This window comes from Mandrillus leucophaeus, unplaced genomic scaffold (genome assembly GCF_000951045.1).
Source record: "Mandrillus leucophaeus isolate KB7577 unplaced genomic scaffold, Mleu.le_1.0 Scaffold34, whole genome shotgun sequence".
NCBI classification, from domain to species: domain Eukaryota; kingdom Metazoa; phylum Chordata; class Mammalia; order Primates; family Cercopithecidae; genus Mandrillus; species Mandrillus leucophaeus.
In genome coordinates this window covers 429,564-445,534 of record NW_012103587.1, presented here as the reverse complement: position 1 = coordinate 445,534, position 15,971 = coordinate 429,564, and the positions used below count along the sequence as shown (strand labels likewise).

The window sequence follows — 15,971 nt, the reverse complement described above, 5'->3', positions numbered from 1 at the left end:
ATCTCCTGACCTCATGATCCGCCCGCCTCGGCTTCCCAAAGTGCTGGGATTACAGGCATAAGCCACTGCGCCCAGCCAATATTTGAATATTTAAGGAAACCAAAAGTGGAATGTCAAAAAATATTCTAAGATGCAGAATAGTGTTTTCACTGTTTACTTATTATTTACTACTTTTTCTTATGCTCTGTAGTAATCTGTTTTGTTGTTGTTGAGATGGAGTCTCACTGTGTTGCCCAGAGTACAGTGGTGTGATCTCGGCTCACTGGAACCTCCGCCTCCCAGTTTCAAGTGATTCTCTTGCCTCAGCCTCCCAAGCAGCTGGGATTACAGTCCCACGCCACCACACCCAGCTAATTTTTATATTTTTAGTAGAGATGGGGTTTCACCATGTTGGCCAGGCTGGTCTTGAACTCCTGACCTCAGGTAATCTGCCTGCCTCGACCTCCCAAAGTGCTGGGAGTAGAGGCGTGAGCCACCAAGCCTGGCTGTAGTAATCTTTTCTTTAACATATGCAATGCTCCAAATTGCCTTACAATTACAGAGCATAACCACGGTGTATATTGGTTTGATCCAATTATTAGAAATCCTGAAATCTGTTCTAGACATGACCACAGTGGCAGACCTTTGGGGTTTTTTTAATTTTTAGTTTTTAATTTTTGTGGGTAAAGTATATATATTTATGAGGTATAGGGCATGTTTTGATACAAACATGCTATGCGTAATAACCACATCATGGAGAATGGGGTGTCCATATCCTCAAGCACTTATCCTTTGTGTTATAAACAATCCAATTAATACTCTTAGTTACTTTTAAATGTACAATTATTATTGACTACAGTCACCAGACCTGTGTTTTTAAAAGAAGCATGTCTGAGCTCTCATGAGGGTAATTAGGTGTGGCAGGCACAATGATGGCCTCCCAAAGATGTCCACATCCTAATCCCCAGGAGCTGAAAATATGTAATGTCACATGACAAAGTGGAATTATGGTTGCAGATGGAATTAACATTGTCAGCCAGCTGATCTTAAAATAGAGAAATTATCCTGAATTTTCTGGGGAGGTCCTATGTAATCACAAGGGTCCTAAACCAGGAAGTGGAGGCAGAAAAGGTCACAGTGATTTGATGTGAAAGTGACCACTGCTGGCTTTGAAGATGAAAGGGAGCCAAAACTTCTAGAATTTGGGGAGGGCTACACACTGAATCATCCCTAGAGACTCCTGAAAGGAATACAGCCCTGCTGACACCTTGATTCAAACCCAGGAGCACCCATGGCAAACTCTTGACCTCCAGAACCGTAAGAGAATAAATCTGTGTTATTCTAAGTCACTACATCTGTGGTCATTAGTTCCAGAAGCATTGAGAAACTAAGGCATCAGGAGACCACCTTAGGCCTTTTTCTGTACTACCTTATACTCATCTAATCATTCCACATATTCTCATTTTGTCTTCTAAATAAGATTATAAGCATTTTTTTCTTTTTTTTTTTTTTTCTTTTCGAGACAAAGTTTTGCTCTTGTCACCCAGGCTGGAATGCAATGGCGCAATCTCAGCTCACTGCAACCTCCACCTCCCAGGTTCAAGTGATTCTCCTGCCTCAGCTTCCTGAGTAGCTGGGATTACAGGCACCACCACCATGCCTGGCTAATTTTTGTATTTTTAGTAGAGAGGGGGTTTCACCATGTTGGCCAGGCTGGTCTCGAACTCCTGACCTCAAGTGATCCACCTGCCTCGGCCTCCCCAGGTGCTGAGATTACAGGCATGAGCCACGGCGGCTGGCCAGCATTTTTTTTTTTTAAGACAGGGCTTCATTCTGTTGCCCAGGCTGGAGTACAGTGGCAAGATCATGGCTCACTTGCAGCCTTGACCTCCCTTGGCCCAGGTGATCCTCCCACCTCTGCCTCCCAAGTAGCTGAGACCATAGGCGTACGCCACCACACCAGGATAATTTTTGTATTTTTTGTAGAAATGGAGTTTTGCTCTGTTGCCCAGGCTGGTCTCCAACTTCTGAACTCAAGCAATCCACCAGTCTCGGCCTTCCAAAGTGCTAGGATTACAGACATGAGTCACTGTGCCCAGCAGATTATAAGCATTTTTTGGTCTATTTCTCCAACTAGATACTGACTTCTTTAAAGGCAGAATCCGTGTTTTGTTCATCTCTCTATCTCTGTGCCTAACACCATACTTGAGATATGCGAGCACCAGGTAAATTGTTCCGAGTTAATTATAAATACATATATGATCCTTGGACATGGTTAACTATGATTACTATTATTACCATGATTATTATTAACCCATACAGGGCCCACCACAATGTGAGTAAATCATAATATACTTAATTCTTATTGAATTTTTCCACTAAATAAACAAACCCACTTTGTTTGGGTTACCTGTATTATGTAACATGCTAATTTGGGGAAATTCTAGTTTCTCTGAATTCAGATGGGAAAGACAGACAACAGTGGAATTCAATTGTTCACATTTTGCCAAGTGTATTTTTAATGCTATGGCAGCTATCGATTTTTCAATTACCTCTTTACAGTACTGTGCAAGAATATCATTAAATTTCATCATCATTTGTCGATTAACAGCCTCCCGTGAACGAATGTGCTTAAATTTTAAAAGCATGTCAAATGCTGCTTCAGCGGATCGAAGCGTCTTAAAAGATTCATCAATAAAATGTTTTGCTTCTTTCTCAATAACCTGCAAAAAAATCAAGAAAACAACCTTCATGCCCCTGTAATTATCCTGCCAAAATAAAGTGGCAAGAAATGAGAGAAAAAAAAACTCAGTGGCTTGGGACAGATTTCTACGGCACATTAATGGAGGCTGGTATCCAATTTAAAGTGGCAGACTGGTTATGTTGATTTCCTGATCTCGCTCCCCAACCAGTTGAAAGGTAAAGGAATTTTTTAAAGTATTAACTCATATAAACAAAACATACGGGAAAGAACACAACAACAGAGGAGATAGTTCAGGAATTTTAAGTAAGGCAGGGCAGGGTGCAGTGGCTCACACCTCTAATCCCAGTACTTTGGGAGGCCGAGGCAGGCAGATCACGAGGTCAGGAGATCGAGATCATCCTGGCTAACACGGTGAAAACCTGTCTCTACTAAATACAAAATACAAAAATACAAAAAATTAGCCAGGTGTGGTGGCGGGCACCTGTAGTCCCAGCTACTCGGGAGGCTGAGGCAGGAGAATGGCATGAACACAGGAGGCGGAGCTTGCAGTGAGCTGAGATTGCACCCCTGCCCTCCAGTCTGGGTGACAGAGGGAGACTCCCTCCCAAAAAAGAAAGAAAGAAAGAAAGAAAGTAACTAAGGCAGGTAGTTACAACCTAATGCTGAAAATAGGGTGCGCAAGTGAGTCCCTGTTTATTCCTTGAAGACAAACTCCAGAAGGCTTAACATTTGGAGGCACTGGGCCCCAGGAAGGGGGTCAGTGTGCATGAAGGTGAGGGGCAAACAGGGAATCCCTTTCTCACCCTGCACAGTCAGGCCACTCTGCAGCCTCAATCCCTCCCATTCTCACTCCATTCTATAAAAGAGTGGAAGGTTAGTTCTAGAAAAATTAACTCAAGAATAACATCAGACTTCTAATATTGGAAGCTAGAAATCAATAAAAAAACTTCAAATTTCTAAAGAAAAGTTATTTTCAACTTTGAATTCTATACCTGTTATTTCAGAATTCATACATACAAGACTCAAAAAATATATGTCTCATGAAACCTTACTTAGGAAGCTACTAAATGTGCTCCAGCAAAATGAAGGAGTAAACAAGGAAAGAGGAAGAAGTGAGATCTAGAAAATAGAAAATCCAACACAGATGAGAGAAGATAGGAAGTCTTAGGGTCCTAGACTGCTTTGTAACAGGCTTAAAAAGCAAACAAGCTGGCCAGGTGTGGTGGCTCATGCCTGTAATCCCAGCACTTTGGGAGTCCGGGATGGGTGGATCACTTGAGGTCAGAAGTTCAAGACCAGCCTGGCCAACATGGTGAAACTGTGTCTCTACTAAAAAACACAAAAAGTAGCTGGGCATGGTGGCATGCACCTGTAATCCCAGCTACTCAGAAGGCTGAGGCAAGAGAATCACTTGAACCTTGGAGGCAGAGGTTGCAGTGAGCCAAGATCTCGCCATTACACTCCAGCCTGGGCAACAGGAGCGAAACTCTGTCAAGAAATGAAGAAAAGAAAGAAAAGAAAGAAAAGAAAGAAAGGAAGGAAGGAAAGAAAGAAAAAGAAAGAAAGAAAGAAAGAAAGAGAGAACAAGCTAGACTAGAATAGGAGGACAGTGAGCTCTGGGAGGAAGGCCTCTAGGTAAATAATGGCACTGATATATTTTAAGTATTTAGAGCCTGCTATTGATAGGTATGTGACAGAGATATTAAAGAAGTTGGAAAAAATTAACAATGGGTACATAAATAACCAGGCGAATAAAAAACAAAAGCAATTATAAACTCCAGGAAAGTTGAAGGGTTGGCCAAGAAAGGTATTGTAGTTTTGATGGACTTCCCAGCTCAGCAGTGAACAATATTTGCATAGAAATAATAAGTAAACACTAGCCATTAATTTAACTAAAAGTTATGAAGAAACTGTGTTAGATGACAAAGAGGCAAATGGGATTAGGAACGGGAGAGTCCAGCCTGTATCTACTCTGAGAAGTTAACAGAAGCCTAAATTAATAAATCAGGAAATAACCACATCGGCTTGTTCTTAACAAAATATGGGGGTTAACAACAAAAGAAACATCTAAAATTGTGGAAAATGACAGCAAGAATGAGGAAGGAGTTAAGCATGGGCTGCTTTTTCTTATTATGAATCCTTCAGTATCACTTGATTAAGTGACTTTGATGAAAAGTTCAATTTATTTGGGAGGCTGAGGCAGGAGGATCACTTGAGGCCAGGAGTTAAAGACCAACCTGGGCAACATAGTGAAACCTCATCTCCATTTAAAAATTTTAGAAATTAGCCAGACACATGCTTGTGCTCCCAACTACTTGGGAGGCTGAGGTGGAAGGATCACTTGAGCTCAGAAAGTTGAGGCTGCAGTAAGCCAGGATTACACCACTGCACTCTAGCCTGAGCAACAGAGCAAGACCCTGTCTCTAAAAAATAAAAGATAATAAAAGAAAATCAAAAAAGCTTCAACTGAAAAAGCAAATAACACAAAATAGCAGCTGATAGGCCGGGCACGGTGGCTCACGCCTGTAATCCCAGCACTTTGGGAGGCTGAGACGGGCGGATCACGAGGTCAGGAGATCGAGACCATCCTGGCTAACACGGTGAAACCCCATCTCCACTAAAAATACAAAAAATTAGCCGGGGGCAGTGGTGGGCACCTGTAGTCCTAGCTACATGGGAGGCTGAGGCAGGAGAATGGTGTGAACCCAGGAGGCAGAGCTTGCAGTGAGCCGAGATTATGCCACTGCACTCCAGTCTGGGCGACAGAGCGAGACTCCGTTTCAAAAAAAAAAAAAAAAAAAAAAATAGCAGCTGATAAAATTAGATACTGTTAACATGGTAATGTCTATATAACCAAGTAGAACTATCTAGGGTTTTCCATATAAAAAGATGCTGTGAGGTTATAAAAACAACTGTGTAAGACATAAATAGGGATGCTCCTAATCATGCTTCCTACATGAGACTGAAAAGGTGAGCACGATGGGTCACTCTTCCTGCTGTGGGAAGTGAAATCTGATTCTCAGCTGCAGCCTCTCTCTGATGGACTCTGCCTCCCCAGCACCTCAGGTTATCACCTCCTATATCATCTCCCCACTCTCTGTTGTTCCCTAGCCCAAGCAGCCTATGCTGTAGCCAGAGAAATCTTCCTGAAGTATAAACCTTGATTTTGTTTTTTTCACTTTTTTTTTTTTTTGAGACAGAATCTTACTCTGTCCCCCAGGCTACAGTACAGTGGTGTGATCTCAGCCAGCTCACTGCAACCTCAACCTCCCAGGTTCAAGGGATCCTGCCCCCTCAGCTCCTGAGTAGCTGGGACTACAGGAAGGAGCCACCATGCCTGGCTAATTTTTTTTTAAGTTTTTTTGTAGAGACGGGTGTCTCATCAGGTTGCCCAAGCTGGTCTCAAACTCCTGGGTTCAAGCAATCCTCTCTCCTCAGCCTCCCAAAGTGCTGGCATGACAGGCATGAGCCGCTACATCTGACCTATAATTCTGGCTATATCATTCCTTGGTCAACCACCTTCTATGGTGCCCTATTGCCTACTGAAGTAAGTCTCCTTCCTCACTCTAGTACTCTTTGTTCATCACCAATTATTCACCCAACCCATCTTTCTAGCTTGATTTCCCTCTACTACCCATATGTGTTATGCCAAACCCCTCTGTTTGCTCTGCCTCGGACAATTCCTGTTTTTCTCAGGTCTGTCACCTTCATTTACACTGTTCCTCTGACTTGAAACCCCCTCCGCTGTCTCAGCCTCCTTCCTCGTCCTCATTTCCCCCGTCCAAAGCTTCCCCAATCCCAAAGGTTGTTTCCAATCGGCTCTCCATGCCCTCAGTCTTCTGACAAAACACAATTCTCAAAACCTCACAGGGTGCTTTGTGATTCTCTTGCCATATCTGGTTTGTAGTGAAGTTCACCTAACTTCACTCCTAGACAGGTGAACTTATATCGGACAAAACAAACTTTGTAGAAATGCTACTGTGTCTAGCTCAACTTAAACTTATCCCATGGTTTGGGTGTGGGGACAAAGAAGATTGAGGAATGTTCATTTTTACCTTATGCACTTCTGTATTGTTTTTGTTTTTTACAATTAATAAGCAGGTATTACTTGTGATTTAAAAAAAAAAAAAAAAGACCCTAAGCATCACTAAATAACCCAGCAAATTTAACACAGAGAAAACATGGTGTCCACTCCCAAGATGGACTCAATAGATGGGTCACTTGCCAGAACTTCAATCTTGAATTCATCCATCACATATTTCCAGAACTGGGAGGACTTGATGCTGAAGGGGTCAAAGGTCAGGTTTTCCATGGGGGTGACTAGGCCGTCCACCCTGCACAGGACATCGTCAATGCGTTTGGGGTCCCCCGTCACTGCCTTTAGTTCTGGACCAAATATGTTATAAAATTCCTCCAAAACCTGTCCAATCAAACGGAACAATGAGGAGATTACATATGGGTTTTCCTGTGAACATTAGAACTACACATGGATAGCATATCTAGATTGACCTTGGGGCAAGAATCATGTCACACAGTAACCTCCTCCCTGACTAAGCCCTTCAGTACTATGCCCAAGGCACATAGGATAGATCTGGGTCTGCGCCTGTCTGTTCCTCCCCGCATTGCAGCCACCCACGCCTTCCTCCAAGGCCATGTCCCTTTCTGCCTCAGGGACTTTGCATTTGCAGTGGAAAGTGCTTCAGGGAGGCTGAGGTGGGCATTTCAGTTGAGGCCAGGAGTTCAAGACCAGCCTGGCAAACCCTGTCCCTACTAAAAATGCAAAAATTAGCCAGGGGTGGTGGTGCATGCCTGTAATCCCAGCTACTCAGGAGGCTGAGGCAGGAGAATCACTTCAACCTGGAAGGCAGAGGTTGCAGTGACCTAAGATCGCGCCACTGCACTCCAGCCTGGGTGACAGAGCGAGACCCTCTGTCTCACAAAGAAAAACAAGAGGTGAGATGATAAGCCACTGAGGTAGTTCTGTGCAGTGTTTCCACTGTTCTGGTAACAATGAAATACCCGTGCACACACTAGCTACAGTGATTTCACACAGAGGTTAAATTGTTTTTGTTTTTGTTTTGAGGCAGAGTCTCGCTCTGTCGCCCAGGCTGGAGTGCAGTGGCATAGCTCACTGCAACCTCTGCCTCCTGGGTTCAAGCAATTCTCCTGCCTCAGCCTCCCAAGTAGCTGGGATTACAGGCGCCCGCCACCACACTCAGCTAATTTTTGTATTTTTCATACAGACGGGGTTTCACCATGTTGGTCAGGCTGGTCTTGAACTCCTGACCTTGTGATCCACCCACCTCAGCCTCCCAAAGTGCTGGGATTACAGGTTTGAGCCACTGCACCCAGCCAAAAAAAGCTTTATGTTTTTTATTCTTTTTTTTTTTTTTTTTTTTTTTTGAAGCAAGGTCTCACTCTGTTGCCCAGGCTGGAGTACACTGGCGTGACCATGGCTCACTGCAGTCTCAAACTATCAGACTCAAGCCAACATCCCACCTCAGCCTCCTGAGTAGCTATGACTACAGGTGTGCACCACCACACCTGGCTGATTTTTGTATTTTTTATAGACAGGGTCTTGCTATGTTGCCCAGGCTGGTCCCAAATTCCTGGGTTCAAGGGATCCTCCCACCCCAGCCTCACAAAGTGCTGGGATTACAGGTGTGAGCCATCATGCATCATGCCTAGCCTACCTGAATTCTTTTTACAGCATTTTTTTTCCTGCCCCTGAGCACAGGGCATCACTTCCCTCCAGTGCGGGGCGCTGCCACACCACAGCCGGCCCTGCTTTGCACTCACCGTGGTTCCTCTAGACATCTGAGTGCCCAGAACACAGTGAGTTCTCCATGAATGTATTTAGAACGAAGGGGTGGGTGAACCTTCAGGAGACAAGGGCCGTGGCTAATTCAGTTGGCCACTCGGCACTTTGTCTACTCATGGAGTTCCAGGAAGACTGGGCCTGGCTTAGGGAGAGAGTGAGAGAGGTCTCAGACTGGCCTCCGAGGGATTCCGACATTTAAGGAGAAGACAGAGGAGGGGAGCTTTGCAAAAGACATGGAGAAGGAGTGGCCAAAAAGGTCAAAGGAGGCCGGGCGCGGTGGCTCAAGCCTGTAATCCCAGCACTTTGGGAGGCCGAGACGGGCGGATCACGAGGTCAGGAGATCGAGACCATCCTGGCTAACACGGTGAAACCCCGTCTCTACTAAAAAATACAAAAAAATAGCCGGGCGAAGTGGCGGGCGCCTCTAGTCCCAGCTACTCAGGAGGCTGAGGCAGGAGAATGGCGTAAACCCGGGAGGCGGAGCTTGCAGTGAGCCGAGATCCGGCCACTGCACTCCAGCCTGGGCGACAGAGCCAGACTCCGTCTCAAAAAAAAAAAAACAGTCAAAGGAAAGCCAAAAAGCAGGGGTACGGAGGAATGTCAGGGAAAGCAACAAAAAGTTGCAAAGCTCTGGTGTACTCTGGTCCATTCTAGTATATTCCCTATGTTCTTTCTTTGAAGGGCTTCTCCCTGCCAGGCCCTTTCTGACGCCCAGCTCCTACCTGACATGGAGAGGGCCACTGTCAAACGCCAACTGCCTTCCATGGGGCAAATTCCGCCGGCCTTCGCCCAGCCCCTACCTGCAGAATGTCGGACAGGTCCTGGCAGATGGTGGCCATGTAATCCGTCCTCTCGAACAGCCGCTTCCGGTCAAACTCCCACCGAGCTTCCCTCCCCGAGGCCTCTATCTTGGCCCGGGTGTCAAAATAGGCCTTTTTCCACAGCTTGAGGGTGTTCCTGGCGTCCAGGGTTTTGTTTTGGGCACTCGCTCGATTTTCTCTGCGAAGCCAAGAGATGCCGTGATGGGAGGAGGGTGGAGCTCCGGGTCCGGCCGCGCTACCCAGCTGGGCAGCCAGTGTCCCGGGAAATTCTGACCCGGGCGCCCCCCGGGTTCACGGCCTCATCAGAAAAGGCGGAGGGGGCGAGAGGCTGCCCTGCCCCATGTGCAAGGGCAGGAGTCCCAAGCTGCGAGGTGCCCGCGGCAGCCGCCAGCCAGCGTGCAGGGCCGGGGCCGCCTGGTGACCTTGCTCCCTACACCAGAAGGGGCAGGAGGCCTTGGCCCCAGGCCAGAGGTCAACAGCGGCAGCTGCAACAGGGCGCAGGACAATGCCTCCCTTTGGGTAACTAATTCACCTATGCAGATAGATATAAATGGAGATCCAGCTATATAGGTAGATACAGAGAGAGAGATCGGTCTATATATAGATATGGATACATATAGATATAGATATCTATAGATAATAAAAAGTCACACAGTGTCTGATTCCATTTATATACTATCTATATAAATACATATACATAGACATGGATACCTATCTGTATAGATGGATAGAGATAGACATAGATACCTATCTGTATAGATAGAGGTAAATATAGATATCTATCTAGAAACATATAGACAGATCTACATGGATATCCTGATAGATCTGATAGATCCTGATAGATGATGAGATAGATATAGATATAGACATAGGCACGATCTCGGCTCACCGCACCCTCCGCCTCCCGGGTTCAAGTGATTCTCCTGCCTCAGCCTCCTGAGTAGCTGGGATTACAGGCGCCCACCAAAACACCCAGCTAATTTTTCGTACTTTCAGTTGAGACAGGATTTCACCATGTTGGCCAGGCTGGTCTTGAACTCCTGACCTCAAGTGATCCACCCACCTTGGCCTCCCAAAGTGCTGGAATTACGGGCGTGAGCCACCGTGCCCGGCCTCATCTATATAGATATTTTGTAAGAAAATGAAAAAAGTTATCTGTCTCCCTTAGCATCCTCTATCATCCCTACACCCTCGAAGGTGGCTCCACCTCAGCCTCAGTCTCTCCAGGTACACCTGGGGAAGAACGTTGCAGTTAAAACAAAATTTCATATAGATATATATGTATATGTGTGTGTACACACACACACATAAATGTACGTGAAACGAAATATATCTCCATACAATGGAATATGATTTAGCCATAAAAAGGAATGAAGCACTGATCCATGCTACAATGTGGATGAACCTTTAAAACATGGTGCTAAGTGAAAGAAGTCAGACATAAAAGTCACATAGTGTCTGATTCCATTCATATGCAAAAGACCCCACTCTGTATGGTTCCCAGGACTAGGGCAATTAGGGAGAGGTGGGAGTGACTGCTAAAAGGCACATGTTTTCTTTTGAGAGATGAAGAAAATGTTCTCACATTGATAGTGGTTATGGCTGCACAATTCTCCGAATACACTAAAAGCCAGTGAATTGTACTTTTTTTTTTTTTTTTTTGAGACAGAGTCTCGCTGTGTCACCCAGGCTGGAACGTAATGGTGTGATCTCCACTCACTGCAACCTCCGTCTCCCAGGTTCAAGCAATTCTCATGCTTCAGACTCCCATGAAGCTGGGATTACAGGCATGCGCCACCACACTCAGCTAAGTTTTGAATTTTTAGTAGAGATGGGGTTTCACCATGTTGGCTAGGCTGGTCTCGAACTTCCGGCCTCAAGCAATCTGCCCACCTTGGCCCCCCCAAAGTGCTGGGATTACAGGCGTGTGCCACTGCGCCTGGTCATAGAAGCCAGTGAATTGTACATTTTAAGTGAGAGAATTATATGTGAATTATAGCTCAATAGAGCTGTTTAAGATCTAAAAAGTTAAAAGTGAAAACAAAACAAAAAAATGAACGCTATGGCTTCTTACTTGAACAAAGTCCGCAGGTTGACCACTCGACAGACTCTCTCGGCGATTTCCCAGGCGATGCGCTCCATGAGCGGAATCATCCTCTCATCTTTGTTGTAGTGTCGGGAGATGATCCACACCATCCGCAGGGCACTCATCATGGCGGGGATGGTGTCCAGGACCACGTGGAAGCCAGACCCATGCGTTATGTTCTGACCAAGAGAGGAGAGAGCCACACAAGAGCCCTTAGCCTTGGGGTCCAAATAGTTTCATAAAACAGTAAGCATGCAAGAAGTTTCACTCTTGTTTTTTTTTTTTCTTTTTTTTTGAGACCAAGTCTGGTGCCCAGGCTGGAGTGCAATGGTACAATCATGGCTTACTGCAGCCTTGACTCCCCTCCGGACTCAAGTGATCCTCCCACCTCAGCCTCCCAAGTAAGCTGGGAATGCAGGCATGCGCCACTACACCAGCTAATTTTTTATTTTTATTTTTGTAGAGATGGTGTTGCATTATGTTGCCCAGGTGAGCAGACTTTTTTTAATCTCTTATAATAATAACTCAAATAAATAATGGGCAAAAGATTAAAACAGACATTTCACCAACAATATGAAATTGACAAGAAGCACGTTACGTACATAAAAAGTTGTTCAGTCTCACTAGTTGTTAAAGAAATGCAAATTAAACCACAATGGCTATTATCAGAAACACAGACAATAACAAGTGGTGGTGAAGATATGGAAAAACCAGAACCTTCGTGTATTGCTCTTGAGAATGTAAAATGGGACAACCACTTTGGAAAACAATCTAGAAATTCCTCAAAAGGTTAAACGGTTATCATATGACCCAGCTATTCCACTCCTATGCATAATACATGAATAATTAAAAACATACATCCACACAAATCCTTGTACAAGAATGTTCGTAGCAGCATTCTTCATAATAGCCAAAATGCAGAAACAACTCAAATGCTCACCAACTGATGACGAGAGAACAAAATGTAGTCTATCCATGCTATGGAATATGATTCTGCCATAGAAAGGAATGAAGCACTAATACGTTCCAAGCTACAATACAGGTGAACGTTGAAAACATGATGCTGAATGAAAGAGACTGCACACAGGATCAGTCCTGCATGGCCCCCTTATATGAAGTCCCTAGAGTAGTCAGATTTACAAAGACAGAAAGGAGAACAGAAGTTACCAGGGACTTAGGGTAAGGAAGAAGGGGGAGTTAGTGTTTAATGGACACAGAATTCCAGTTTGGGAAGATGAAACTGTTTTGGAAATAGTGTAATGGACACATAGCATTGTGTATGTATTTAGTGCCACTGAACTGTACGCCTAGTAGTGGTTAAAATGATAATATCGTGTCATGTCTATTTTATCACAGTTTTTGAAATGCTGAGGTTTTTTTTGGGACAGGGTCTTACTGTGTTGCCCAGGCTGGAGTGTAGTGGCGCAATCTTGGCTCACTGCAACCTCCATCTCCCAGGCTCAAGCAATCCTTCCACCTCAGCCTCCTGAGTAGCTGGAACTACAGGTGCACACCACCAAACCCAGCTAATTTTTGTATTTTTTTGGAGAGACAGGGTTTCACCATGTTGGCCAGGCTGGTCTCAAACTCCTGAGCTCGAGCGATCTGCCCACCTCATGCTGGGATTACAGGCCTGAGCCACTTCTACTGGCCAAATGCTGAACATTTTTAAAAGGGAAATTAAATCACAGGAAATCCCTTTGACAGAGCTGACTGCAAAGCGCAGCACACCCAGCGTACCTTGAAATAACGCTCCACGGTGGAGAGAAAGCGCACATTGTCTGAGGCCTCCGTGTGGAGCTTGAATAACTCGGTGAACACTGGCTGCAGGTTAGCCACAAGCATGGAGTCAGATTCCTTGATCACATCCAAGACTTTTCTGACTATTGGAAGCTTTGTTTGTTCATGCAGAGCACTTAAAGTTGCATTTCTTTCCCTCCAGAATTCAATTTCAGCCAGAGGGCCTTTACCCTGAGAGGTGAAACGAACACACAAAGAACTCTCATCATTAGTGCGGAGCGGACACTTCGGTGGTTTCTCAGCATCCGTTCCTTTCTGTCCAATCCTTCAGGGTCTTCAGGGGTGGGCTCCTGACCCAGCATGGTCCAATCAGAGTGAATCTCCGGGCTCCAGCTGGGAATGCTAGAAGCACCCTCTGCTTTCCTCCGGACGATGAGGTGTGCGGATGTGAGGCCAGAAACTGCTGCAAGGCAGCCAGCCTAAGGAATGAAGCTCCCCGGCCCCTAGAAAGGAGTCTGGAACTGCGAGATTCAGAGAGAAACCTAGCCAGAGCCCTGATCAAACTAGACCTGAAGGCAACCCTACCTCTGGACTTTTCCATTATCTGAGCCAAGGAATTTGCTTTCTTAGCTGATCAAACTGAGTTGGGTTTCCTGTTTTGGGCAGCCCAAGCTTCCCGACTGATCTAAAGTGTTATCTTTATCAATCCAGGCAGTAACCTGGTAGCACATTAACATCAGAAAGCCCAGAAGTGGTATTTTGGGTGTGTTTATTTTGATGGCTTACGGAAATCATAAAACAGTAAGAAAAGATGCCAGACGATGCAGACCCCAGACTCTGGGCTCTTTCCCAGCATGGTAAGCATGACCTGGATCGGGGCTCTCTGAAAGCCCTACACAAACTACCTGAGGTGTCTTCTTCAGTTGGCCCTCAACCGCTATGGATATCTGGTTCAGCCAGTTTATCACACACTGCTCCAAGATGTCAACAGTTTCCGGGTCAGCTGCCAGGTCGGACACCTCTCCCTCCACACTGATGGTTGGCATTTCTAACTTGATCTCACCTAGGAAAATAAAAGCGATCAGTCAGTCACTCGTTCAGGAAAAATGATTACAAAGAAAAACATTCAAGTTCACCGGCTGGGTCTTCTCTCAAGCTTCATCAGTATAATAAGATCTGATGCATCCCCTGTCCTGATACTATCTGTATCTCATTCTCTTTCATTAGTAATTCAAATATTTTAGATAATTGTTCCAGCGTTAAGCTTGACCAGAATGATTTAGTTATTTAAGATGTTCCTGAGTTTACAACCTAGTGACTTCAATTTTTAAAAACTTGAACAAAGAACCAGCAGATATTTTAGATAACCACTAGCCTGAAACAGTCAGTCAAAGATAAATCAGGGGAAAAATGACATCAGGGGAAACTGAGATAATGTAAAGAAAAGGAGAACAGGCCAGGCACGATGGCACGCACCTGTAATCTCAGCACTTTGAGAGACCTAGGCAGGAAGATCACTTGCGGTCAGGAGTTCGAGACCAGCCTGGCCAATGTGGCAAAACCCCCCTCTACTAAAAATACAAAAATTAGCCGGGCATGGTGGTGTGTGCCTGTAATCCCAGCTACTTGGGAGGCTGAGGTGGGAGGATTGCCTGAGTTCCCAGAAGGTTGAGACTGCAGTTAGCTATGTTTGTGCCACTGCACTCCAGCCTGGGTGGCAGAGTGAGACCTTGTCAAAAAAAAAAGAAGAAAAGAAAAAAGAAAGGAAAGAAAATAAAAGAAAGAAAAGGGAAAGGGAAGAGAGGGGAGAGGAGGCAGGGCAGGGCAAAAGGAGAACATTTCCAAAAGGAAAGCCCAGCTATTTGTCTCAGAGATTTGAGACATATGGCATCCACCAAACAAGAGCAGGATGCTATGAAAAAAAAAATACAATCAGAGAATAAGAGGTCTTAAAAATTAAAAATATAATAGCTGACATGACTGGCAATCAAATGTTGGTAACATAAAAGTTGAAGAACACTCCAGGAAAGAATACAAAGACAAAAAGATGAAAAATACAAGAGAAAAGATAAGAAATAGAATCTCCAGACATGCATCCAGCAGGAATTTCCACAAGAGAAAACAAATAGTGGAGGAAAATGTCAAGAGAATTTTTCAGTCTTTGGACTGAAAACACCCACTGAGTGTTTAAAAAATGAATGGAAAAAGTACCAAACACAGACCCATCATCCTAACATCAAAACACTAGGGATAACCAGATGGTCTTAAAAGCATGTAAAAGGGGGAGGAGAGAAAAATTAGAAGCACATTCAGTTTCTCATCACTGGATGTTGACTACTAGAAAACAATGAAGAAAAATGTGTTCAAAATCGTGTGCTAGGCCGGGCACAGTGGCTCACACCTGTAATCCCAGCACTCTGAGAGGCCGAGGCAGGTGGATCATTTGAAGTCAGGAGTTTAAGACCAGCCTGGCCAACATGGTAAAACCCCGTCTCTATTAAAAATACAAAAATTAGCTGGGTGTGGTGGTGCACGCCTGTAATCCCAGCTCCTCGGGAGGCTGAGGCAGGAGAATCCCTTGAACCCCGGGGGTGGAGGTTGCAGTGAGCCGAGATCTCGCCACCGCATTCCAGCCTGGGCAACAGAGTGAGACTCCGTCTCAAAAAAAAAAACAAAAAAAAGACTAACAGTGACTAATAATACACAAAGTTAGCCGGGCGCGGTGGCTCAAGCCTGTGATCCCAGCACTTTGGGAGGCCAAGACGGGCGGATCATGAGATCAGGAGATCGAGACCATCCTGGCTAACACGGTGAAACCCC

The 15,971-nt window shown here is 45.1% G+C and overlaps 1 protein-coding gene across 1 annotated transcript in view; it reads right to left on the bottom strand.

Annotated features, from left to right (window-relative positions):
• Positions 1-15,971, bottom strand: part of DNAH10 (dynein, axonemal, heavy chain 10) — a 222,062-nt gene that overhangs the window by 179,899 nt on the left and 26,192 nt on the right. Inside the window, exons 7-12 of the mRNA XM_011988890.1 lie at positions 14,057-14,214; positions 13,152-13,382; positions 11,400-11,590; positions 9,305-9,503; positions 6,909-7,103; positions 2,532-2,702 (exon numbers count right to left, since the gene is read on the bottom strand). Of these exons, the coding sequence (XP_011844280.1) occupies positions 2,532-2,702; positions 6,909-7,103; positions 9,305-9,503; positions 11,400-11,590; positions 13,152-13,382; positions 14,057-14,214 (1,145 nt within the window). The remainder of the gene's footprint in view (positions 1-2,531; positions 2,703-6,908; positions 7,104-9,304; positions 9,504-11,399; positions 11,591-13,151; positions 13,383-14,056; positions 14,215-15,971) is intronic.